Source organism: Halichondria panicea, chromosome 1, assembly GCF_963675165.1.
Source record: "Halichondria panicea chromosome 1, odHalPani1.1, whole genome shotgun sequence".
In the NCBI taxonomy this organism is placed as follows: domain Eukaryota; kingdom Metazoa; phylum Porifera; class Demospongiae; order Suberitida; family Halichondriidae; genus Halichondria; species Halichondria panicea.
In genome coordinates this window covers 15,804,554-15,832,044 of record NC_087377.1, presented here as the reverse complement: position 1 = coordinate 15,832,044, position 27,491 = coordinate 15,804,554, and the positions used below count along the sequence as shown (strand labels likewise).

The window sequence follows — 27,491 nt, the reverse complement described above, 5'->3', positions numbered from 1 at the left end:
TTATTGATCTAAGCACACTATAATTATTGCAGCACTATTAAAGATGCTATTAAATACGATAAAATCGGAGGTTTGCAACACAAGATGACTACACAAGTCAACAAAGCTCTCAGAAAGAGACCTACAATGTGTGTAGTTGTCTGACATGCTATCACTCACTTCTCCAGCATTAGTTTCTCCTTGTCTATAATGATCTGATCCACTCCAGGTGCGTTGCTACCGCTGGTTGCTAGGTGGAACTCCGCTAGTAAGCTCTCCTCGTTGGGGTCAAAGTCCACCTCACCTGGTTGGTACAAATCCTCAGGTCTAGTAGGGAGAAAACACATGAACAGTACTTACTCATCGATCCACCTCTACCAGCATACCTTGTATACAAGTGCATGTACATACAGACTAGTAAGCATGCTAGGTTCCCATTCTGTGTACTGTACATTCAATAGTACACAGTCAACTCATTGCACTGCATAACTACACATTATACACACGTACCTTGTTCTTGATGAAGGTTCTTCATCAAGTTTTTAGTGGCTATAAAATTATAATGGTTAGCACATGCGAAAGCAGTCCTTATACCCAGCCAACTACAGCGCATATAATTTATACCAGGCCAACTTTCGAGGAAGTGCCGCTTGAGATGGAGGCTAGGCTGCACATAATTATAATGGGCGTGGTTACATATAAATGGGATTTGCTACAATATTTTTCTCAAAGAGCTCCACACAAATATCATGTATAAAAACTATGTATACATAATAATACTGACAATGTAGCTATAGTAAGTGAAGGAGAGATTACTAAAAAACACACGTTAAAACTAGAACAGTATAAACAGTCCACAATTATAATATACTGTACACTACTGTTGAGAGGATTGGTCCACCGTTTCCATAGACATTGAATCTTGCCCGGGGCTACCAGCACTTGAGTTGCTTGTGAGCACATTCTGAGCCAGAATCAGAGTGTTGAGCAGACTAGCAGCAGCCGCGGCAGAGATACCACCACCACCACCACCACCGCCATTGTTGTTGGCTTGTGACAGCATGGAGGATTTCGGTACAGGAGTGGACGGAGAAGTGGTCGTGCTCGCAATGGAGGATAGAGTTTGTACGAGTGAGCTTAAGAGTGGTGTGTTTGGATTAGAGGCTCCAGTAGGCAGCGATGGTTGTTGTTGTAGGGATGAGACTCAACTGGGTATGGGAAGAACAATAACAACTGGTAATTATCGTGCTTAGGGCATGTACAATGAAGCTGAGCCAATTGGCAAAACGAATGAACCTTGACCTCACACACACACACACACGAACACCTACTGTACAGTATAAATAAAAGACGTTTACAGCATGGATGGATAGCCTCCATACAACAAATATGTCATTAGTTTTAGAAGTTGCAGATTTGATGTTAAAGCTTCGTAACTGTACTTTGTGGGAAATGCTTCTATTTGATTATGACCACGTACGTACATGTACATCTGTTGTACACTATAACTTTCAGTATTGAATTTGCATCACCTTCATTGTGTGTAGCCTTCCTCTGAGCTTCCCTGTTGGCAGCCATATCCCCAGACCTGCAAACCAACCACCATAATAACAACACTCCTCACAGTTACCGTATTACTAGAATGTTTTACGAGCATACGCACATTTTGCGAGGGTTGATCAATTCGCAACAATAAAATCGCAAAACCTAAAGTATGACTATAAATACACACGATTATTGCCAGAACACAATAGTTAGCACAATCGCAAAGGATCAACTTTGTTGCTGATTGGCAAAGGCTTTTCACCAACAGCAAAATATTCTAGTAATACTGTATGTAGCAAGAATGATGCTTTCCCTAACATACTGTCATACATGTTATGCAGAGGTAGGCAATCACATGAACTGTGTACTCACAACTGCATTTGAACGATGGGGTCGGCCGTGTGATAATCCATAGTTGATATCCCGCTCATCTTGGGTGCTATAGGTCGACCCATTGCATGCAGTATCTCAGCACTACTGGATGGTGGGATCATCACATACAGAGGACCTCAACACACACAACAACATAGTAAAAACTGACTATTTTTCAACACCACTTCCAAGAAACCTTATTTTATAATTATTTTATATCAAACATTAGCAATAATACTCATGGTTCTACATGTAATTAGTACGTACAAGCACTTGGATAACTTATCGAGGCCTATATATAACTTTTGGATTTGCCTCACAAAAGGGGATCGTCACACTGATAAATTTGGCCTCCATTACTCACCATTAATCTTTGGCCAGACTCTGAACAAGAAGAGGTGCTCTTAGTGATGAGGAACTGAGATGAGGGGGTGGTCTGTCCCAGAGATCATGTCAGAGGGCAAGCCATCATCGCTAGTTAGCGTGTGGATCTCCTGTGTGAGTGGGCGGGAACAACAAGCGTGTGTGTGTGTGTGTGTGTGTTCGTTATTTGGGAGGTAGTTACCATCATGCAAATTCTAACCATGTAATATGAAAGCGAAAATAGTACAAAAACGAAAAGTCTTAGAAGCCAGATACTTTAAAAAAGCGTTTTTAAGTGCTAGTTTTTATATGTTACTTGGTGTGAACTGTGTGTGTGTGTGTTACCTGGGTATCATGCACAAGGCCAAAGTTAGGACCCAAGTCACTGGCCTGTAGCTGCTCCACACTCTCCCCATCATCACTCTGACTGTGTGTGTGTGTGTTACCTGGGTATCATGCACAAGGCCAAAGTTAGGACCCAAGTCACTGGCCTGTAGCTGCTCCACACTCTCCCCATCATCACTCTGACTTATCTCTATCTCAAACTGTGAACTGGGTACCACCTCTTCAGTAGCGATAGTAACCGTCTCCACGTCGGTCGGCTCTGTCCCTACGTGTAGTATCTCTGTATTAAAACAGTTTTTATGTGTTTGCTTTTATGTTACTTGGTGTGAACTCTGTGTGGGTACATACCTGGGTATCATGCACAAGACCAAAGTTAGGGCCCACATTATAACCAACTACACATTATACACAAGTACCGTACTTGTTCAATTTAAGGCGACCCTCCAAATATGCGACACCCTCGATCTTAGGTAATATTCTGACCTCTAAAAGTAGCGACTGCTGCGTGTGACAATTATTTTTATATGTCGCGTCCTAAATAGAGGTCAAACCACAGCCTCGATTCCAGGCCGCTAGAAACAATATAATTTTAAGCATCCTGTAATCGAGGATAGTAGAGTAACCTCCAATTAGATGCGACCCTCTAAATATGCGACACCAGGAATTTTTCTAAACCTCCAAAAAGAAATGACCTCTCGCTTTGTAATTTAATATTTATGAATAACTGTACCTTGTTAATGTTCTTGATGAAGGTTCCTCAGTAGTCCCTGTCCATGGACTCATGTCTTCAGCCTCCACCAATACAGACAAATAGTTTGACCACTTGCTCAGAGCTTCAAAATTGACAGCATAATTTCTTCTTCTCTCTAGCTAGCTAGCTATGGAAGTGCAGTGAAAGATCAGCCACGTGGTTTAGCAATGTTATCGCACGTGACAGCTATTGTTTATTCTGCAGAGAAACAGGGCGGGTCTCGTTGTAGCTGAGCTAACTGTTGTCCTGTACTTCTGTATCGTGCCTGGTATCAAGCTGTGAAGATACTGTAGCTCTGGATTATTATCAGTAAGTGCAGACAGCACTGTTTTATTTTCTGCATATAGATCTACGGTATTTATGGTTTTGATGATATAATTTGCACACACCAAATATTTATACATAATTACATGTACCTTCATAATTATCATTGTTTATCTTATTCCACACTCTACACAGAAGATGTCGGACTATCTCACAATAGCAGATCTAAAGAAATTGTACCTCGTCACGTTTGATGCTCGAATTAAGTGGCGAAACATCTTGCTTATTCTTGACGTACCCCAGGCTACAATCCACAGCATCGGGAAAGAATGGAGCAACAATCCTGATGACTGCTATCGTGAGGGTTTGATTAAATGGCTTAATGAAGGAGGGAAGAGCTGGAAAGAGATGGTGGAGGCATTGACCAGTCCCATCGTGGGTGAAGCTCACATAGCCCAGACCATCGAGAAAGATCATCTACAGTCTACTGGTCCAAGCAATCCTACTGATGTGAAGTCAGAGGGTAAGCACTAGTTCAGCACAGGAATCATACAGTCATAATGCTTAGTTCGTTAGCTGCTATAATATTCACCCCCCCCCACACACACACACACACACACACACACAATGTTGTACAGTTGACCAAACCCGCCAGAAGATTAACGATGATTTGACTGTTTTCTTAGACAAGCCTCTCGGTAAAGGTGCATTTGGAGCAGTCTTCAAAGGCAGCTACAAGGGCGAGATTTGTGCAGTCAAAGTGCTGCTTCACGATGCTATGGAGATGCAGGCAAGTATTCCAATCGCCAAAGACGAAGAAGCTAGCAATGCAATTGATCGTGAGAGTGATTTTCTCAAGTCGTTCCAGCACCCAAACATTGTTCAGTTTTTGTCGACTGCCAAGCACCCCAAATCAGGGAGTACAATCCTCGTTGTTGAGCTGATGGATTGCAATCTGAGATCCTATTTTTCTGGCCTTGATGAAGAGTCCCTCACTAGCGAATGTGAAATTAGCCTCTCCAAAGACATAGCTTGTGGTCTGGCCTACATTCATAGCAAGCAGATTATCCACCGTGACCTCTGTGGTGATAACGTTTTGCTGAATCTTTCACGACCAATGCCTGTTGCAAAGATATCCGACTTTGGCATGTCACGGCTATACGATCCCTCCAAGCTTAGCCACACTCTCACAGCCATTGGTCACCGTATGGGGTATCTACCTCTCGAGGCTATACGATTGGAAGAGAAGAAATACGATAACAGCCTGGATGTGTTTTCCTATGGGGTGATTGTGACGCAAATTGTTTGCAAGCTGGAGACGATCAAATCAGTCAAGGATCGATTATTCCATGTTGCCCAGATCCCTCACACACACAGGTTAAGGAAGCTTATCGACAGTTGCTTGCAAGAAGACATGACGAGGAGACCATCTGCCAGGGACATCTGTGAGTCAATTATAATTATGTGTTTTACGTTTCCACTAACTCCTAGCTCTAACAGAAAAATCATTTTATGTTGGTATCGATTTTCTTTTACTTTAGATGCTGACCTGACAACAAGCTCGGACACAGTGGAGGCAACAAAGAGGGAGTCAAAGGACCCTCAACCAGTCAAAAAGGTTCGTACATGTACTGTGATAATGAGATTCCCACAGCAACAATAGTATTGTACCTTAACATGCATGGATGCTATCTCATGTGTTAAGCCGTAACTACACATCCGTTTGAGTGTGCCTATAATTATGTACTTCCTTTAGTGAAGATTGTCTCGTTCTGTTGTAGATTTTTCTGTAATGTTATTCACGTCTGTGTTTGATTTCCACCAACGTTCCCCTGTACAGACACACGGGGAACAGATTAAGCACAAAGATGCTGAGCTGGTCAGGAGAGACGCCATCATTCAACAGCAGAGACAGGTGAGACAAAATGCACCATTATATTATTGCAGAGCTATAGTAGAAGCTTTGATCTCTTATAATCGTACTGTACATTCTATTAGACTGGTGGGCGTGGCGTGGCCTCTTAAGCTAATTAGAGAAAGTGATTTAGTGTGCATGCAATTATTGCTACAAGTAACACTCGCTTGTTAGTAGACACTATCCTAATTACACTCATTCATTATTCAGGGTCCCCCTCCCAGAGAGTTGAGACCTCCACTCACTCTGAAATGGAGAAGAGGAAAAGACATACCAATCAAGATGGGTACCACGGTACAGAGTGTTGTTATCGGTGACACGGTGTATGTTGGTGGAGGGCGTGCAGGCAATGATCGTGACGTGTGTACAGTGATGAAGCTCGAGCAAGATCAATGGACCAATCTACCAGAGTACACTGTCAAGTACTTCGCTATGACATCACTCGCTAATCGACTAGTGCTGGTGGGAGGACGTGATCTAAGAAACAACAAACCCACCAATCAGCTTGCAGTGTTTGAATCAGGGGAATGGACTCGCCCGTACCCACCAATGAACATTGCTCGTGATTCCTCAACAGCTGTCTCCTTCAACAACCACATCATTGTAGCTGGTGGGCGTGATGATGAAGAACGTACCTCCTCCTCTGTGGAGGTGTTGGACGTGGCATCAAGAAGATGGTACATTGCTCAGTCACTACCTAACCCACGATCAATACTGAAATCAACTCTCATAGGAAACACCCTCTACCTAATGGGAGGGTGGGATCACACTGGGAGGCCAACCAAGACAGTGCACCACGTCGACCTCAATGAACTGATTGCAAAGGCCCATTCGAACCTGGACACACCCACTCTCTGGCAGACCTTACAGGAAGTACCACTCGTGTGGTTAGCTCCTCTCAGTATTGGGAGGTCACTATTAGCCGTTGGTGGACGAGACGACAGACGCAACCCAAGTTCAACGATCCACCTCTACCAGCCTGACACCAGGAGGTGGGTGAAAGTGGGAGACCTGCCTACTGCACGATACTGCTGCACATGCTCAGTACTTCCTAGTGGAGAGGTCATTGTAGCCGGAGGACAGACAAAACTGTTTACTGCATATACTCCAACTGTTGATTTCTTCTCTATAAGTGCTAATTAGTTATTTTGTTAATTGTTTCTCTTTAATATATATTGTGCGTTAACGATATGAAATTTTTTATTATGTTCTAATTAAGAAGTTGCAACAGAATTAATAATAAGTTAATAATAATATTATTATGACACGAAGTACATAATAATACTACAAAATAATATTTAACAGTCTCATAACAAGTTCAGGTCCTTGGTTGGGGGTCTTGTCCGAGGGTAGGGTGGACACCTTCTCCCAGAATACAAAGTCTATCTCCTCTTCCGAGTCAGACAGTGAGGGGTGGGGCTCGGGAACTGAGGGGTTAAAGAGTCACATGGTCATAGTCACACTGAGTGGCCAGTTTACGTGAGGCCCCTCTCTTTCTTAGCAGCATAGTAGGCCTAACGGTGTGTGTGTGTGGGGGGGGGTCGTACATGATTGTACATTGCACACCTTCAAGTAGGACACACTATAGCTGACCTTGAATGAATTTAAGGAACTCCACAAAGTATGACACAAATGCATTTTCCAGCTAACGTACTCTGTACCTCTACCTCCATTGTCAGTGCCTCTTCTTGTCTCCTCAACACTTGGCCGGGCTGAAAAATGGCCGCATAACTAGGGGCCGGAAAAGATGAGGGGTGGAAAAATCAAACAATAGTACAGAAGACAAATCAATCAGTCAATCTACAATTAGAACTAGAGCACTGAAGTGCTACCCTCGGCTGTTGACATAAATAATAAAGATCTATAGAAACCAGAGGAGTGTTATACTGTATAGCGGGTAATTTTCAGGGGACAAAATATTCGTGGTTCAGCAATATTGAGACATTTCGTGGGTAATATTTTCGTGGTTGCTGCTTGCACTGCAGGTAAAGGTAGGCATGGTCGCTTCATTCGTGGGTAATATTCATGGTCAGACCTCCAACCACGAAAACGAAAACCACGAATATTTTGCCCCACGAAAATTACATGCTATACGGTACAATAGTATGATCTGGCTAAGCAGCAAGTAACGGGAGCAAAAAAATAAAACTAGACTTAGATAGGGCTGAAACTTTTGAGAATGAGTTTTAGTAGAATCATAACACTAATAGTATCTTATTGCACTAGATTATAATGTTACTTCAAGATATACAGTGAAACAGTATAGCTGTACTCTAGAGGTGGCATAGGTCCGCTATGGAGTCCATTAATTAACCTGACTGTATTCTATAATAATCTCTATAGAGTGACTAGAATAAGAAAAGCTTCACTACAACTCTACACACTAACTGACATGACACAACTCACTAGTCGAGCCACTTTGATTTCTTGCTCTTGGACTTAAACAAAGCCGAGTCAGCACTCATCCACAGAGAACAGTTAGCTACTTAACTTCTTGGGAGGCAATAAAGAGAGTGATGGTGCTTTATCTGCATTCAAATGGTTGTATAGTGATATATACAGTGTTAGCATGTACCGTAGCAGGTGAGGTGCAACATTTCGCGTTTTTCGGGGCAGAGCAGCTAACGTGAACATTAAAACTAGCTATTGATGGGTGTGGTTTCCTAACATTGAAACATGAATATTAGACCCCATGAACATTTCTGATAGCCCAAGAGCCGCTATACAGCAAAACTAAGGATTATGATGACTGTTTTACAAAACACTACACGATGACCTTTACCTAGTATGCTCCAATATAATACTAAGATCTTACCTAACATAACACGTTATAATAACAGTAAGTAAATTACATGACCTTTACCTAGTATGCTCTAATAGCGAGAGGTACTTCTCTTTGTACTCATTTTCCCGCTCCTTCTCAAAGTCCTTACGTAAACTTTTACCTCCAGTTTGGTGACAAAAGCAGAAACGGAATTATTTTGCTGGTTGGTGGCAACATTCCTGTCGTATGAATTGCATTTTATGACGTGTTCAAATAGTTATTCATGGACACAGACACGTAAACCACAAATTAGAACTAACAATTAACAAACGCATATAAATAAGCATAATCACAATTTGCAGAACGGAGCTTTGACTCCAACATGGTCTCAGACAAGGCCCAAGGCTACGACCCAAAGGCCCCATCAGGCAGAAATATGACTTGTGCATAAACAAATGGCTCTGGCCAAACACAAAAAGTGTGAAAACTCCTAATATTGATTCCAGTAGGACACTTCTAGGGGAGTTGTCCTTTTGGGTACTACAGAGCATTTATAAAGTCCACTGCTAAGCAACAATTATACAACCAACTGAAAATGCATTCTCAATATGCAATAATAATTAGATGTCCTTTTTGCCAGCTAGTTTCGTAGTTCTGGATGGGGATCAATCCCGTACAATGATAATACTAAGATCATGATGGCAGATTGTTCATGCATGCACGAGCTCAAAGACAGATTATTATGGCCTGGGGGTATGCACATTTTGACATTCGAAATTCGGGAAAAGCTATTTCACAATTATAATATGATTGCATTTACCGGAGAGGTGTGGAGGAGGCAGTGACCACTGGAGAGAAGCTTGCTCTCGGAGGTTTGAACTCTTAGGCATTCAGGTTGAACTTGACGTCTTTGCATTGGGGTTCAGCTTGAACATGGCCCTGAGGAATTTCAAACTCAGTACACGTACACATACACATACATGTATGTACTAAACTATGCGTGTTATTTAAATATTGTCCACGCTTATTTTCCACAATTTGGGCATAAATTTCATATTGATTTAAGCACACTATGCACTATAAAGAAGCTACCGTATATAGCGGGTATATTTCGAGGGTATTAAAAAGGTAGACTGGTGCGTAGCGCGAGCGACTGGCCAACTGCTTATCAGTCACTCGTCTCAGCGGAATATAGGGATTATAATTATGACTCTACCAAACATGAATATCATTATAGATAATGTGGTTATATTTTGATTTAGCTACTATGGAATGTACTGAATCCACTGAAGTGTAAGTGCGGTTACAATTACAGGGCTAATATGACGTTGAGCCATCTGATAGGCTGCAATGCTCGTTGCAGCTGAGACGAGTGACTGATAGGCAGTTTGCCAGTCCCTCGTGTGCGTAGGCTCCTCTACATACTATTTACTAGTTTACAACAGTTTTTCCGGACCATCCAAACAAAATCAAATGCGTCCTATAGGAATAGTGTACATGAAAATGTTGGCAGTAGGTATATCCTATCAGGCTATTAAATAACAACACTATCACTCACTCATTATCCTGAGTTTGTCATCAGACTTGCATCTTTACGAGCAGCTTCGTCATGTAGGATCATCTGATTGGCCAGGAACTTGCCATTCCCACTTCCTCAGCAATGGTCTCTAGCTCTCTCCATGGTTCTGGCTATGTCACTGTGGTCTACAAATTATAGTACTGGACAAAGCCTCCACCTAACACTGAGACAATAGTTAGTTAGCCACTTTCTCCATGTTCCAAGGGTGGGTGACCACGTGGTTTGCTGATTCAGCTGTTATTGCATGTGATTTGACATTGGAATAGGAAAAAGGGCGTATCTTGTAGCTAGCTAGCTGAGTCAACTTAACTACCAATGTTTTCTTTGCGAGATGATGCTGACTTGAGGGAGTTTGTGCTGGAGAATGTGGAGCACTTTGGAGAGGAGAGAGTTCTAGGAACTGGCTCCTATGGCTCTGTTCAAGAGGTCAGTCACTGCATGCTCTGTTTCTGTGCACTGTCTCTCGTGTATCTGCTAGCTATTCAAGTGTGACTGCCTCCATGCACAGGTGATGATCAATGGTGAGGTGTATGCAGCCAAGAAGATCCACGAGGTTCTCCTGGAGACGGACGAGCGTGGTGGAGTGGCCAACCTAGCTGGGAACTACCGCCGAGAGTGTCGACTCATGGCTCGCATCCGTCACCCCAACATCACCCAGTTCATTGGGCTGTGTTTCGTGACTGGCTCTCGACTGCCCCTCCTGGTCATGGAGAGACTGGACTCAAGTCTGGACGATCTCCTGGAGTCCACCCCCAACATCCCCCTCTCTGTCACCCAGTACATTCTGGTCTGTGTGGCTCGAGGGCTGCTCCACCTGCATCGTGAGTCCGTGGTCCATCGTGACCTCACTTCCAGGAACGTCCTACTGACGGCATCTCTGAGAGCCAAGATCACCGACTTTGGTAACTCTCGTATCGTGAATCTGGAGCCTGGTCGACTGGCCAGGACTCTGACGAGGTTTCCTGGGACACTGGTGTACATGCCGCCCGAGGCCCTCTCTGACAGAGGCCACAGTGTGTACGGACCCAGTCTGGACGTCTTCTCTTTCGGAGTGCTGCAATTATTTGCACTCACACAAGTATGTGTGTAGTTAATGATATTCATAGGTTAGATTCCTGGTGACCATTCATGCAGTGAATTACCTTATAAGTATTGTGGTTGTATGTGTTGGGGAGATCCCCCTTTAATATTGTTGACCTTCAGCAAATGCATTTTGTATGTATGATTGTGAATATACGTGCACTCGTTTTCTCCATACATACAGACATACATAAAAACAATCATGACAGTCAGTATTCACATGTTCTTCCACTCGTGTCATTGGACTAGGTGTTTCCAGGAGATCTCCTTGCCCCCACGTACAGCGACCCCAACAACCCAAACCACCTCCTGGCTCGCTCAGAGTTTGAGCGTCGAGGTCCCTACACGGCTCTCCTTGAGAGGAGTCTGGCGGGTGGACGTGAGCACCCTCTGTTTGGTCTGGTGAGGGAGTGTCTGGCCAACACCCCAGAGAGAAGACCGACCACCGCTGAGCTCCTCTCGTCTCTGGAGGAGGTGGGGAGGGAGATGGACGGAGGACTGCTCCAGCTGGACATTGGGCGAGTGAAGACTGCCAGGACCCTCAGGGCAAAGGAGAAGAGGATAGAGGCTCTACAGGTGAGTCCAGTCCAGTGAGCTAGTGGGTGCAAGGGTCTGACACTGCATGCTGTACTCTGTTCTCAGAGAGAGGTGGTCCAGAAGGACAGGATACTGGAGAGGAAAGATGAGCAACTTACTGAGAAAGATGTACTTCTAGTGCAAAAAGACAACCAACTCGAACAGAGCGTTGCACTACTGGCACAAAAAGACGATCAACTAGATGAAAAGGACGGACTTCTGGTACAAAAAGATGGGCTACTTGTTCAAAAAGATGAGGAAGTAGCGGACAAAGATACTCAGCTTGCTAGACAGCAACAGGTCAGCAGAACCAGTTTATTTTGTTCATTATAAGCTATTTTGTTCAACGAGCTAGCATGTTGATAATCTTTTTTTCACTTTATACAGATATTGAATAGTGTCCGTGCTAATGCTGCCACCAAAGATGGTGTGATTGCTGACAAGGACAGACAACTCAGTGAACAAGAGTCAATGATCACTGATCTCATTTCCCAGAGAGAGGCTGCTCTAGTTGAGAGGGCCGCTCTCTTACAGGTATTATAGTAGTCACCAAATGCACACACTCTTATACGCTAGTATTATACTACAATAATGATATTTGTTTGCGTACATGTAGCTAAGTGTGTCGATGAGATTCCAACAATAGTATTATACCTCAACAATTGATGCTATTGTATAAATCATGTTAAGCTGCTAAATACACATCCGTTTGAGTGTGCCTATAATTATGTACTTCCTTTAGCAGAAATTGTTGTTTGTTCTCGTTCTGTTGTAGAATTTTCTCTAATGTTATTCATGTCTGTGTTTGATTTCCACCAACGTTCCCCTGTACAGGCACACAGGGAACAAATTGAGCACAAAGATGCTGAGCTGGTCAGGAGAGACGCCATCATTCAACAGCAGAGACAGGTGAGACAAAATGCACCATTATATTATTGCAGAGCTATAGTAGAAGCTTTGATCTCTTATAATCGCACTGTACATTCTATTAGACTGGTGGGCGTGGCCTCTTAAGCTAATTAGAGAAAGTGATTTAGTGTGCATGCAATTATTGCTACAAGTAACACTCGCTTGTTAGTAGACACTATCCTAATTACACTCATTCATTATTCAGGGTCCCCCTCCCAGAGAGTTGAGACCTCCACTCACTCTGAAATGGAGAAGAGGGAAAGACATGCCAATCAAGATGGGCTACTCGGTACAGAGTGTTGTTATCGGTGACACGGTGTATGTTGGTGGAGGGTTTGCAGGCGATGATTGTGACAGGTGTACAGTGATGAAGCTCGAGCAAGATCAATGGACCAAACTACCAGAGTACACTGCCATGTGGTTCGCTATGACATCACTCGCTAATCGACTAGTGCTGGTGGGAGGAAATGATCCAAGAAACAACAAACCCACCAATCAACTTGCAGTGTTTGAGTCAGGGGAATGGACTCACCCGTACCCACCAATGAACATTGCTCGTACTTTCTCAACAGCTGTCTCCTTCAACAACCACATCATTGTAGCTGGTGGGCGTGATGATAAAGGACGTACCTCCTCTGTGGAGGTGTTGGACGTGGCATCAAGAAGATGGTACATTGCTCAGTCACTACCTAACCCACAAACAGAACTGAAATCGACTCTCATAGGAAACACCCTCTACCTAATGGGAGGGTACGATCACACTGGGAGCCTAACCACGATAGTGCACCACGTCGACCTCAATGAACTTATTGCAAAGGCCGTTTCCAACCTGGACACACCCACTCTCTGGCAGACCTTACAGGAAGTACCACTCGTGTCCTCAGCTCCTCTCAGTATTGGGAGGTCACTATTAGCCGTTGGTGGACTAAACGACAGTTACAAGCCAAGTTCATCGATCCACCTCTACCAGCCTGACACAAGGAGGTGGGTGAAAGTGGGAGACCTGCCTACTGCACGATACTGGTGCACATGCTCAGTACTTCCTATTGGAGAGGTCATTGTAGCCGGAGGAGAGACAAATGTTGATTATATTCGAACTGTTCATTTCTTCTCTATAAGTGCTAATTAGTTATTTTGTTAATTGTTTCTCTTTAATTGTGCGATGAGTGTTTATAACGATATTGATATTATTTTTATCATGTTGAGTTGCAACAGAATTTTATCGCATATAATTATAGTTATTATGATGACATGAAGTGGTACATACATAATTACATTGCCAGAAAATAGTACAAAAACAGACAAAATAATATTTAACAGTCTCATAACAAGTTCAGGTCCTTGGTTGGGGTCTTGTCCGAGGGTAGGGTGGACGCCTTCTCCCAGAATACAAAGTCTATCTCCTCTTCCGAGTCAGACAGTGAGGGGTGGGGCTCGGGAACTGAGGGGTTAAAGAGTCGCATAGTCACAGTCACACTGAGTGGAAGTTTACGTGATCGAGGCCCCTCTCTTTCTTAGCAGCATAGTAGGCCTAAAGATGTGTGTGTGGGGGGGGGGTCGTACATGATTGTACATTGGGTGGACGCTCTCTCCCATTACATTGCATGCACACCTTCAAATAGGACACACTATAGCTGACCTTGAATGACTTTAAGGGACTCTACAAAGTATGACACAAATGCATTTTCCAGCTAATGTACTCTGTACCTCTACCTCCATTCTCAGTGCCTCTTCTTGTCTCCTCAACACTTGGCCGGGCTGAAAAATGGCCGCATAACTGGGGGCCGGAAAAGATGAGGGGTGGAAAAATCAAACAATAGTACAGAAAACAAATCGATCAGTCAATCTACAATTAGAACTAGAGCACTGAAGTGCTACCCTCGGCTGTTGACATAAATAATAAAGATCTATAGGCTAAGCAGCAAGTAACGGGAGCAATAAAATAAAACTAGACTATAGGCTGAAACTTTTGAGAACGAGTTTTAGTAGAATCATAACACTAATAGTATCTTATTGCACTAGATTATAATCTTACTTCAAGATATACAGTGAAACAGTATAGCTGTACTCTAGAGGTGGCATAGGTCCGCTATGGAGTCCATTAATTAACCTGACTGTATTCTATAATAATCTCTATAGAGTGACTAGAATAAGAAAAGCTTCACTACAACTCTACACACTAACTGACGGGACACAACTCACTAGTCGAGCCACTTTGATTTCTTGCTCTTGGACTTAAACAAAGCCGAATCAGCACTCATCCAGTGCAACAGAGAACAGTTAGCTACTTAACTTCTTGGGAGACAATAAAGAGAGTGATTGTGCTTTATCTGCATTCAAGTGGTTGTATAGTGATATACAGTGTTAGCATGTACCGTAGCAGGTGAGGTGCAACATTTCACGTTTTTTGGGGCAGAGCAGCTAACGTAAACATTAAAACTGGGATAAAGCTATTGATGGGTGTGGTTTCCTAACATTGAAACGTGAATAATTATTAGACCCCATGAACATTTCTGATAGCCCAAGAGCCGCTATACAGCAAAACTAAGGATTATGATGACTGTTTTACAAAACACTACACGATGACCCTTTACCTATAGTATGCTCCAATATAATACTAAGATCTTACCTAACATAACACGTTATAATAACAGTAAGTAAATTACAGGACCTTTACCTAATAGCGAGAGGTACTTCTCTTTGTACTCATTTTCCCGCTCCTTCTCAAAGTCCTTACGTAAACTTTTACCTCCAGTTTGGTGAAACAAGCAGAAACGAAATTATTTTGCTCTTGTAGGACAGAGGCTGAGGACTCGACAGTCGCCTTGTCTCTGTGGCAGGGGTGAGTGAGGGGGCGTGTGTGCAGAGAAATGAGGGTAACTAGTAAAATCATAAATTCAATAATAATTATGACATGAAATTATAGAGAGAAATGGAAGGAGTACAGATGACCTTAATTACAAACTTGCAGTTAAGCATGGGCTTATAATCGAGTAAGTGCTAATAATCCAGTTTCTACAGGTACAATAACCAATACTCTAGCCTTTATAGGAGTACTAAAACAGGGCCACACTAGTTGGTGGCAACATTCCTGTCCTATGAATTGCATTTTATGACGTGTTCAAATAGTTATTCATGGACACAGACACGTAAACGACAAATTAGAACTAACAATTAACAAACGCATATAAATAAGCATAATCACAATTTGCAGAACGGAGCTTTGACTCCACCATGGTCTCAGACAAGGCCCAAGGCTACGGCCCAAAGGGCATGTCAGGCAGAAACATGACTTGTGCATAGACAAATGGCTCTGGCCAAACACAAAAAGTGTGAAAACTCCTAATAGTAGGACACTTCTAGGGGAGTTGTCCTTTTGGGTACTACAGAGCATTTATAAAGTCCACTGCTAAGCAACAATTATACAACCAACTGAAAATGCATTCTCAATATGCAATAATAATTAGATGTCCTTTTTGCCAGCTAGTTTCGTAGTTCTGGATGGGGGGATCAATCCCGTACATGTACAATGATAATACTAAGATCATGATGGCAGATTGTTCATGCATGCACGAGCTCAAAGACAGATTATTATGGCCTGGGGGTATGCACATTTTGATATTCGAAATTCGGGATAAGCTATTTCACAATTATAATAATTATGATTGCATTTACCGGAGAGGTGTGGAGGAGGCAGTGACCACTGGAGAGAAGCTTGCTCTCGGAGGTTTGAACTCTTGGGCATTCAGCTTGAACTTGACGTCTTTGCATTGGGGTTCAGTTTGAACATGGCCCTGAGGAATTACAAACTCAATACACGTACACATAAACTATGCGTGTTATTTAAATATTGTCCACGCTTATTTTCCACAATTTGGGCATGAATTTCATATTGATTTAAGCACACCATGCACTATAAAGAAGAAACCGTATATAGCGGGTATATTTCGAGGGTATTAAAAAGGTAAACTGGCGCGTAGTGCGAGCGACTGGCCAACTGCTTATCAGTCACTCGTCTCAGCGGAATATATGGATCATAATTATGACACTACCAAACATGAATATCATTATAGATAATGTGGTTAAATTTTGCTATGTACTGAATCCCCTGAAGTGTAAGTGCGGTTACAATTACAGGGCTAATATGACGTTGAGCAATCTGATAGGCTGCAATGCTCGTTGCAGCTGAGACGAGTGACTGATAGGCAGTTTGCCAGTCCCTCGCGTGCGTAGGCTCCTCTACATACTATTTACTAGTTTACAACAGTTCTTCCGGACCATCCAAATACAATACTTGGGTACAGTGAACATGAAAATGTTGGCAGTAGGTATATCCTATCAGGCTATTAAATAACAACACTATCACTCACTCATCATCCTGAGTTTGTCATCAGACTTGCATCTTTACGAGCAACTTCGTCATGTAGGATCATCTGATTGGCCAGGAGCTTGCTATTCCCACCTCCTCAGCAATGGTCTCTCTCCATGGTCCTGGCTATGTCACTGTGGTCTACAAATTATAGTACTGGACAAAGCCTCCACCTAACACTGAGACAATAGTTAGCCACTTGCTCCATGTTCCATGGGTGCTGGGTGACCACGTAGTTTGCTGATTCAGCTGTTATTGCATGTGATTGGACATTGGAATAGGAAAAAGGGCGTATCTTGTACATCTTGTAGCAAGCTAGCTGAGTCAACTTAACTACCAATGTTTTCTTTGCGAGATGATGCTGACTTGAGGGAGTTTGTGCTGGAGAATGTGGAGCACTTTGGAGAGGAGAGAGTTCTAGGAACTGGCTCCTATGGCTCTGTTCAAGAGGTCAGTCACTGCATGCTCTGTTTCTGTGCACTGTCTCTAGTGTATCTGCTAGCTATTCAAGTGTGACTGCCTCCATGCACAGGTGATGATCAATGGTGAGGTGTATGCAGCCAAGAAGATCCACGATGTTCTCCTGGAGACGGACGAGCGTGGTGGAGTGGCCAACCTAGCTGGGAACTACCGCCGAGAGTGTCGACTCATGGCTCGCATCCGTCACCCCAACATCACCCAGTTCATTGGGCTGTGTTTCGTGACTGGCTCTCGACTGCCCCTCCTGGTCATGGAGAGACTGGACTCAAGTCTGGACGATCTCCTGGAGTCCACCCCCAACATCCCCCTCTCTGTCACCCAGTACATTCTGGTCTGTGTGGCTCGAGGGCTGCTCCACCTGCATCGTGAGTCCGTAGTCCATCGTGATCTCACTGCCAGGAACGTTCTGCTGACGGCATCTCTGAGAGCCAAGATCACCGACTTTGGTAACTCTCGTATCGTGAATCTGGAGCCTGGTCGACTGGCCAGGACTCTGACGAGGTTTCCTGGGACACTGGTGTACATGCCGCCCGAGGCCCTCTCTGACAGAGGTCACAGTGTGTACGGATCCAGTTTGGACGTCTTCTCTTTCGGAGTGCTGCAACTGTTTGCACTCACACAAGTATGTGTGTAGTTAATGATATTCATAGGTTAGATTCCTGGTGACCTTTCATGCAGTGAATTACCTTATAAGTATTGTGGTTGTATGTGTTGGGGAGATCCCCCTTTAATATTGTTGACCTTCAGCAAATGCATTTTGTATGTATGATTGTGAATATACGTGCACTCATACATAAAAACAATCATGACAGTCAGTATTCACATGTTCTTCCACTCGTGTCATTGGACTAGGTGTTTCCAGGAGATCTCCTTGCCCCCACGTACAGCGACCCCAACAACCCAGACCACCTCCTGGCTCGCTCAGAGTTTGAGCGTCGGGGTCCCTACACGGCTCTCCTTGAGAGGAGTCTGGCGGGTGGACGTGAGCACCCTCTGTTTGGTCTGGTGAGGGAGTGTCTGGCCAACACCCCAGAGAGAAGACCGACCACCGCTGAGCTCCTCTCGTCTCTGGAGGAGGTGGGGAGGGAGATGGACGGAGGACTGCTCCAGCTGGACATTGGACGAGTGAAGACTGCTAGGACCATCAGGGCAAAGGAGAAGAGGATAGAGGCTCTACAGGTGAGTCCAGTCCAGTGAGCTAGTGGGTGCAAGGGTCTGACACTGCATGCTGTACTCTGTTTTCAGAGAGAGATGGTCCAGAAGGACAGGATACTGGAGAGAAAAGATGAGCAAATAGCACAGAAAGATGAACAACTTACTGAGAAAGATGTACTTCTTGTGCAAAAAGACGATCAACTAGATCAAAAAGACGGACTTCTGGCACAAAAAGATGAGCTACTTGTTCAAAAAGATGAGGAAGTAGCGGACAAAGATACTCAGCTGGCTAGACTGCAACAGGTCAGCAGAACCAGTTTATTTCGTTTATTATAAGCTATTTTGTTCAACGAGCTAGCATGTTGATAACCTTTTTTTATACAGATATTGAATAGTGTCCGTGCCACCAAAGATGGTATGATTGCTGACAAGGACAGACGACTCAGTGAACAAGAGTCAACGATCGCTGATCTCATTTCCCAGAGAGAGGGTGCTCTAGTTGAGAGGGCCGCTCTCTTACAGGTATTATAGTAGTCACCAAATGCACACACTCTTATACGCTAGTATTATACTACAATAATGATATTTGTTTGCGTACATGTAGCTAAGTGTGTCGATGAGATTCCAACAATAGTATTATACCTCAACAATTGATGCTATTGTATAAATCATGTTAAGCCGCTAACTACACATCCGTTTGAGTGTGCCTATAATTATGTACTTCCTTTAGCAGAAATTGTTGTTTGTTCTCGTTCTGTTGTAGAATTTCCACTAATGATATTCACGTCTATGTTTTAGATTTCTATCAACAAAGATGCTGAGCTGGTCAGGAGAGACGCCATCATTCAACAGCAGAGACAGGTGAGACAAAATGCACCATTATATTATTGCAGAGCTATAGTAGAAGCTTTGATCTCTTATAATCGTACTGTACATTCTATTAGACTAGTGGGCGTGGCCTCTTAAGCTAATTAGAGAAAGTGATTTAGTGTGCATGCAATTATTGCTACAAGTAACACTCGCTTGTTAGTAGACACTATCCTAATTACACTCATTCATTATTCAGGGTCCCCCTCCCAGAGAGTTGAGACCTCCACTCACTCTGAAATGGAGAAGAGGAAAAGACATGCCAATCAAGATGGGCACCTCGGTACAGAGTGTTGTTATCGGTGACACGGTGTATGTTTGTGGAGGTGGTGTTGTAGGCAATGATCGTGACTTGTGTACAGTGATGAAGCTCGAGCAAGATCAATGGACCAAACTACCAGAGTACACTGCCAAGTGGTTCGCTATGACATCACTCGCTAATCGACTAGTGCTGGTGGGAGGACGTTATCTAAGAAACAAAAAACCCACCAATCAACTTGCAGTGTTTGAATCAGGGGAATGGACTCACCCGTACCCACCAATGAACATTGCTCGTTCTTCCTCAACAGCTGTCTCCTTCAACAACCACATCATTGTAGCTGGTGGGATTGATGATAAAGGACGTACCTCCTCTGTGGAGGTGTTGGATGTGGCATCAAGAAGATGGTACATTGCTCAGTCACTACCTAACCCACGATCATCACTGAAATCGACTCTCATAGGAAACACCCTTTTCCTAATGGGAGGGTGGGATCACACTGTGAGTAGTCAAACCAAGACAGTGCATCACGCCGACCTCGATGAACTCATTGCAAATGCCCTTTCCAACATGGACACACCCACTCTCTGGCAGACCTTACAGGAAGTACCACTCGAGTGGTCAGCTCCTCTCAGTATTGGGAGGTCACTATTAGTCGTTGGTGGACGGGACGACAGTGTCAACCCAAGTTCATCGATCCACCTCTACCAGCCTGACACCAGGAGGTGGGTGAAAGTGGGAGACCTGCCTACTGCACGACACAGCTGCACATGCTCAGTACTTCCTAGTGGAGAGGTCATTGTAGCCGGAGGACAGACAAATCCATTTGATAATGATCTTCAAACAGTTGATTTCTTTTGTATAAGCGATTAATTAGTTATTGTAATATGTTGTGCATTGTTAACAATCTTTTTGAAAAAAGTTTTCTAATTAAGTTCGCATATTTCGTTTATTTTTATTCGAACTGTTGACCTATAAGTGCTAAATACCGTATAGCGCGAAATTTTTGAGGCATTTATATTTTGTGGATAGGCCTCTTTTCGTTGCACAATGTTCGCGGAATGACTGCTTACCGGAAGCCACGCCTTAAATATTTGCACGTTATAAGCAGGTAAGAGAAAATTAAGTTGCAACAGAATTTTATCGCATATAAAGTTATTATGATGACATGAAGTGGTACATACATAATTACATTGCCAGAAAATAGTACAAAAACAGACAAAATAATATTTAACAGTCTCATAACAAGTTCAGGTCCTTGGTTGGGGTCTTGTCCTCGGGTAGGGTGGACGCCTTCTCCCAGAATACAAAGTCTATCTCCTCTTCCGAGACAGACCAGTGAGGGGTGGGGCTCGGGAACTGAGGGGTTAAAGAGTCACATGATCATAGTCATACTGCATGAGTGGAAGTTTGAGGGCTTAGGAAGTAAGGGGTGAGGAAATCACATGATAACAGTAGCTATAATTTATACTGGCTAAATGCAAAATGGCTCAACTATGATAAAAGGGACACCACACACAACACATGTACTGGTATACAATATGTACGTACTTACATTATGAATAATAGAATAATCGTAATATCTACGCACTTGGTTTTTCGAGTAACCAAAACAATGGAACCAGTAGTTGCGTCTTTCTTCTGACAAGCAGGCACTATCTGAGCCAGTACCTTGATGAGCTCGATGATCCTGTCCCGACGCCAACAACGCTCAACTGGGCGTGGGAAGAACAACAACAACTGGTAATTATCGTGTTTAGGGCATGTACAATGAAGCTGAGCCAATTGGCAAAATGAATGAACCTTGACCTCACACACACACGTACACCTACTGTACAGTCAAGGCATACTTAATTATTAAGACGTTACAGCATGGATGGATAGCCTCCATACAACAAATAAGTCATTAGTTTTAGAAGTGGCAAATTCGATGTTAAAGTTTCGTAACTGTACTTTGTGGGAAATGCTTCTATTTGATTATGACCACGTAAGTACATGTACATCTGTTGTTCACTATAACTTTCAGTATTGAATTTGCAGCACCTTCATTGTGTGTAGCCTTCCTCTGAGCTTCCCTGTTGGCGGCCATATCCCCAGACCTGCAAACCAACCACCATAATAACAACACTCCTCACAGTTACCGTATTACTAGAATGTTTACGAGCATATGCACATTTTGCGAGGGTTGATCAATTCGCAACAATAAAATCGCAAAACCTAAAGTATGACTATAAATACACACGATTATTGCCAGAACGCAATAGTTAGCACAATCGCAAAGGATTAACTTTGTTGCTGATTGGTAAAGGTTTTTCACCAACAGCAAAATATTCTAGTAATACGGTATGTAGCAAGAATGATGCTTTCCCTAACATACTGTCATACATGTTATGCAGAGGTAGGCAATCACATGAACTGTGTACTCACAACTGCATTTGAACGATGGGGTCGGCCGTGTGATAATCCATAGTTGATATCACGCTCATCTTGGGTGCTATAGGTCGACCCATTGCATGCAGTATCTCAGCACTACTGGATGGTGGGATCATCACATACAGAGGACCTGAACACACACAACAACATAGTAAAAACTCAACACCACTTCCAAGAAACCTCAAACATTAGCAATAATACTCATGGTTCTACATGTAATTAGTATGTACAAGCACTTGGATAACTTATCGAGGACTATAACTTCTGGATTTGGCAAAAAAGCAATCGTCACACTGATAAATTTGGCCTTCTTTATTCACCATTAATTTTTGGCCAGACTCTGAAAGGGGGTGGTCTGCCCACCATGCTGCATTTGGATGAGGGCGTGGCCTATAGCGTTGAGGGTGGAGCCATCCTCAGAGGTCATGTCAGAGGGCAAACCATCATCGCTAGTTAGCGTGTGGACCTCCTGTGTGAGTGGGCAGGAACAACAAGTGTGTGTGTGTGTGTGTGTGTGTGTGTTCGTTATTTGGGAGGTAGTTATCATCATGCAAATTCTAACCATGTAATACGAAAGTGAAAATAATACGAAAACGAAACGTCTTAGAAGCCGGATAATACCTTTAAAAAAGCGTTTTTAAGCGCTAGTTTTTGTATATTACTTGGTGTGAACTGTGTGTGTGTGTGTTACCTGGGTATCATGCACAAGGCCAAAGTTAGGGCCCAAGTCACTGGCCTGTTGCTGCTCCACACTCTCCCCATCATTAGCTGTTAGATTTTGTCTTTGCACGCTTACCAAGCACTGAAACTACCAACACTAAACAATGCTTCTTGGCACAACTCTAACTAGTGAGCACTACTTGCAGGCAAAGCAGCGTTAGCTGCAGATCGAGCCCCACCCAGCTAGGCATGACGAAAATTTTGCAAAAAATAGTGCTGATTCAGCAATAATTGTGCACATATCTTCAGGGCGGCCTGCAATCGAGGCTAATCCCAGTTTAATTTGCCACAATTATTGCTGAATGTGCACAATTATTGCTGAATCAGCATTATTTTCTGCAAAATTTTCGTCATGCCTAGCTGGGTGGGGCTCGATCTGCAGCTAACGCTGCTTTGCCTGCAAGTAGTGCTCACTAGTTAGAGTTGTGCCAAGAAGCATTGTTTAGTGTTGGTAGTTTCAGTGCTTGGTAAGCGTGCAAAGACGGAGATAAGTGTCTGTCTCACTGACGATTATCGATACATTCGGCAGCTCACTTCTCATGACCACCATTCCGTCCGCAAGCAAGTTATTCTTTCCAAATTTTGGGGAGCTGTTACTTTCTTACCCATCTGTAGATCCATGTAGTTAGTTTTGTGCAAAATTGTCTTGTGCTTCGTGCAATAGCCGCCGATTATAGGTGCCTGGCGAAGATGGGTTACTTACTCTACCTTGTTAATGTTCTTGATGAAGGTTCTTCAGTAGTCCCTGTCCATGGACTCATGTCTTCAGCCTCCACCAATACAGACAAATAGTTTGACCACTTGCTCAGAGCTTCAAAACTGACTGCACAATTTTTGACTGACTGCACAATTTCTTTTTCTTTTCTTTTGTGGAAGCACCACACGTGGTTAAGCCTCCTTCACCTTGGATCGAGGCTAGCTACATGTGGTTTAGCATTGTATATTGCGTGACAGATTATTGTTTATTCTGCAGAGAAAGAGGGCGTATCTTGTTAGTTGCTGTTTTTCTGTATTTCTGTATCATGCTGTGAAGATACTGTACTGTACAGAGCCTCTGGATTATTATCAGTGAGTGCAGACAGCACTGTTTACTGCATGTACATGATTTAGATGGCATGATATAATTTGCACACACTATATATAATTTATATAATACATTCATTGTTTATCTTATTCCACTCTCTACAGAGAAGATGTCTGACTATCTCACAATAGCAGATCTAGGAAAACTATACATAGCTACGTTTGATGCTCGAATCGAGTGTGGCGAAACTTCTTGCTAGTTCTTGAGGTATCCTCTGATACCATCGACAGCATTGGTACAAAATGGCGAGACGATCCAAAGGAATGCTATCGTGAGGGTTTGAAAGAATGGCTGAAAGGTGGTAAGAGAAGCTGGGAAGATGTTGTCAAAGCTTTGTCAAGTCCTATTGTGGGCCACAGTGACATAGCCAGGACCATCGAGAAAGATCATCTACAGTCTACTGATGCAAGCAATCCTACTGATGTGAAGTCAGAGGGTAAGCACTAGTTCAGCACAGGAATGCATATCTCATACATGATGTCAGCTGCTATTATTCACCCCCTGGACCCCCTATACACACACACACACACACACACACACACACACACACACACACACACACACACACACACACACACACACACACACACACACACACACACACACACACACACACACACACACACACACACACACACAATAATCTACAGTTTATCAAAATCGCCAGCTGATCAACGACGATTTGACTGTTTTCCTAGACGAATCTCTCGGTAAAGGTGCATTTGGAGTAGTCTTCAAAGGCAGCTACAGGGGTGACATTTGTGCAGTCAAACTTCTAATTTACGAGGCTGTAGAAATGCAGACAGGTTTCCCAACCGGCAAAAGTGAAGAAGCTAGCAAAGCATTTGATCGTGAGTGTGAGTTTCTCCAGTCACTCCAGCACCCAAACGTTGTTCTGTATTTGTCGACAGCTAAGCACCCCAAATCAGGAAGTACAATCCTCGTTGTTGAGCTGATGGATTGCAATCTGAGATCCTATTTCTCCGGCTTTGATGAAGAGTCCCTCACTAGCGAATGTGAAATTAGCCTCTCCAAAGACATGGCTTGTGGTCTGGCCTACATTCACAGCAAGCAGATTATCCACCGTGACCTCTGTGGTGATAACGTCTTGCTGAAACTTACACGACCAGTGCCTGTTGCAAAGATATCCGACTTTGGCATGTCACGGCTATACGATCCCTCCAAGCTTAGCCACACCCTCACGGCCGTTGGTCACCGTATGGGGTATCTACCTCTCGAGGCTATTCGATTGGACAAGGATATTTACGATAATAGCTTGGATGTGTTCTCTCTTGGGGCGATTATGATGCAGATTGTTTGCAAGCTGAAGACGATCAAATCTGTGGAAGATCGATCATTCCATGTTGCCCAGATACCTCACACACACAGGTTGAGGAAGCTTATCGACAGTTGTTTGCAAGAAGACATGAGGAGGAGACCATCTGCCAGGGACATCTGTGAGTCAATGATAAGTATATTATGTGTTTTACGTTTCAGCTAACTGTAACCCTAACGAAAAAATCATATCCGTCTATTAATGTTGGTATCGATTTTAGATACTTACCTAACAACAAGCTCGGACCCAGTGGAGGCAACAAAGAAGGAGTCAAAGGACACTGAACAAGTCAAGAAGGTGCATACATGTAGTGTGTGGATGAGATTCCCACAGCAACAATAGTATTGTACCTTAACATGCATGGATGCTGTCTCATGTGTTAAGCCGTAACTACACATCCGTTTGAGTGTGCCTATAATTATGTACTTCCTTTACTGAAGAATGTCTCGTTCTGTTGTAGAATTTTTTCACCAACGTTCCCCTGTACAGGCACACAGGGAACAGAATAAGCACAAAGATGCTGAGCTGGTCTGGAGAGACGCCATCATTCAACAGCAGAGACAGGTGACACAAACTGCACCATTATATCATTGCAGAGCTATAGTAGAAGCTTTGATCTCTTATAATCGTACTGTACATTCTATTAGACTGGTGGGCGTGGCCTCTTAAGCTAATTAGAGAAAGTGATTTAGTGTGCATGCAATTATTGCTACAAGTAACACTCGCTTGTTAGTAGACACTATCCTAATTACACTCATTCATTATTCAGGGTCTCCCTCCCAGAGAGTTGAGACCTCCACTCACTCTGAAATGGAGAAGAGGAAAAGACATGCCAATCGAGATGGGTTCCACGGTACAGAGTGTTGTTATCGGTGACACGGTGTATGTTGGTGGAGGTGATGCAGGCAATGATCATGACAGGTGTACAGCGATGAAGCTCGAGCAAGATCAATGGACCAAACTACCAGAGTACACTGCCATGTACTTCACTATGACATCACTCGCTAATCGACTAGTGTTGGTGGGAGGAAATAATCCAAGAAATAAAAAACGCACCAATCAGCTTGCAGTGTTTGAATCAGGGGAATGGCCTCACCCGTACCCACCAATGAACATTGCTCGTATTTTCTCAACTGCAGTCTCCTTCAACAACCACATCATTGTAGCTGGTGGGTATGATGATAAAGGACGTACCTCCTCTGTGGAGGTGTTGGACGTGGCATCAAGAAGATGGTACATTGCTCAGTCACTACCTAACCCACGATCAGAACTGAAATCGACTCTCATACGAAACACCCTCTACCTAATGGGAGGGTCCGATCACACTAGGGCAACCAAGACAGTGCACCACGTCGACCTCGATGAACTCATTGCAAAAGCCCTTTCCAACCTGGACACACCCACTCTCTGGCAGACCTTACAGGAAGTACCACTCGTGTTCTCAGCTCCTCTCAGTATTGGGAGGTCACTATTAGCCGTTGGTGGACGGGACGACAGAGCCAACCCAAGTTCATCGATCCACCTCTACCAGCCTGACACCAGGAGGTGGGTGAAAGTGGGAGACCTGCCTACTGCACGATACTGCTGCACATGCTCAGTACTTCCTAGTGGAGAGGTCATTGTAGCCGGAGGACAGACAGAACCACTTACTAGTATTCCAACTATTGATTTCTTTTATATAAGTGCTAATTAGTTATTTGTTATTGTTTCTCTTTGATATTGTGCGTTAACGATATGAATTTTTTTATCATGTTCTATAACTAAGTTGAAACAGAATTTCATTGTACATAGTTAATACGATGGCATGAAGTGGTACGTACAAAAACAAACAAATTAAACAATCTAACAGTTAGATTCTCTTTGCAATCTTGATATTATTATCTTGCATGTCGGAAAAAAAAGCTGTCCGAGGGTAGGGTGGACGCCTTCTCCCAGAATACAAAGTCTATCTCCTCTTCCGAGTCAGACAGTGAGGGGTGGGGCTCGGGAACTGAGGGGTTAAAGAGTCACATGGTCACAGTCACACTGAGTGGCCAGTTTACGTGAGGCCCCTCTCTTTCTTAGCAGCATAGTAGGCCTAAATGTGTGTGTGTGTGGGGGGGGGGGGTCGTACATGATTGTACATTGCACACCTTCAAATAGGACACATGCACTACATTGCTACCCTCGGCTGTTGACATAACTAATAAAGATCTATAGAAACCAGAGGAGTGTTATACAATAGTATATATGATCTGGTTAATCAGCAAGTAACGGGAGCAATAAAATAAAACTAGACTATATAGGCTGAAAGACTAGAGGTGAGAAGGGAGTTTTAGCATAACATCATAGACACGTACTTTATTG

At 43.4% G+C, this 27,491-nt stretch overlaps 4 protein-coding genes across 9 annotated transcripts in view; 2 read left to right on the top strand and 2 right to left on the bottom strand.

Annotated features, from left to right (window-relative positions):
- Positions 1–27,491, bottom strand: part of LOC135352059 (uncharacterized) — a gene marked incomplete in the record, with an annotated part of 851,949 nt that overhangs the window by 416,760 nt on the left and 407,698 nt on the right.
- The window catches only part of LOC135352133 (upstream stimulatory factor 2-like), a 40,867-nt gene continuing 15,786 nt past the window's right edge, over positions 2,411–27,491 (bottom strand). Inside the window, exon 5 of the transcript XR_010399589.1 lies at positions 2,411–2,884. The gene's annotated coding sequence lies outside the window, so the exon portion shown is untranslated. The remainder of the gene's footprint in view (positions 2,885–27,491) is intronic.
- LOC135352070 (serine/threonine-protein kinase pakG-like) overlaps positions 3,545–27,491 on the top strand; it is a 30,539-nt gene continuing 6,592 nt past the window's right edge. The window contains exons 1-6 of one of the 4 annotated variants that reach the window (XM_064551195.1): positions 3,545–3,664; positions 3,815–4,142; positions 4,258–5,064; positions 5,161–5,237; positions 5,460–5,534; positions 5,745–6,755. In XM_064551195.1, coding sequence (XP_064407265.1) covers positions 3,818–4,142; positions 4,258–5,064; positions 5,161–5,237; positions 5,460–5,534; positions 5,745–6,677 — 2,217 coding nt within the window. In that variant the 5' untranslated portion in view covers positions 3,545–3,664; positions 3,815–3,817 and the 3' untranslated portion in view covers positions 6,678–6,755. Of the gene's footprint in view, positions 3,665–3,814; positions 4,143–4,257; positions 5,065–5,160; positions 5,238–5,459; positions 5,535–5,744; positions 6,756–22,669; positions 23,794–27,491 lie in introns of those variants that run through there. The other 3 variants (XM_064551196.1, XM_064551194.1, XM_064551192.1) reach the window with 3 other exon arrangements.
- On the top strand, positions 10,009–26,897 carry LOC135352072 (serine/threonine-protein kinase TAO3-like). 3 transcript variants are annotated; one of them, XM_064551198.1, is made up of 7 exons: positions 10,009–10,303; positions 10,386–10,955; positions 11,207–11,533; positions 11,600–11,833; positions 11,921–12,067; positions 12,368–12,442; positions 19,513–20,571. In XM_064551198.1, exons 1-7 carry the CDS (start codon positions 10,193–10,195, stop codon positions 20,443–20,445), a joined length of 2,397 nt encoding a protein of 798 aa, XP_064407268.1. In that variant the 5' UTR covers positions 10,009–10,192; the 3' UTR covers positions 20,446–20,571. The 3 variants fall into 3 exon arrangements, with proteins under 3 accessions (XP_064407268.1, XP_064407270.1, XP_064407269.1); XM_064551200.1 differs by lacking the exon at positions 19,513–20,571 and adding an exon at positions 25,915–26,897 and having other exon boundaries at positions 10,010–10,303; XM_064551199.1 differs by lacking the exon at positions 19,513–20,571 and adding an exon at positions 12,648–13,674 and having other exon boundaries at positions 10,028–10,303.

Excerpts from the sequence above, each read along its gene's own strand:
- LOC135352072 (XM_064551198.1), top strand. The coding sequence starts at position 10,193 with ATGTTTTCTTTGCGAGATGATGCTGACTTGAGGGAGTTTGTGCTGGAG. Across the intron at positions 11,534-11,599 it reads AGAGGATAGAGGCTCTACAG|AGAGAGGTGGTCCAGAAGGA; the intron begins GTGAGTCCAGTC and ends CTCTGTTCTCAG. Across the intron at positions 11,834-11,920 it reads AGCTTGCTAGACAGCAACAG|ATATTGAATAGTGTCCGTGC; the intron begins GTCAGCAGAACC and ends CACTTTATACAG.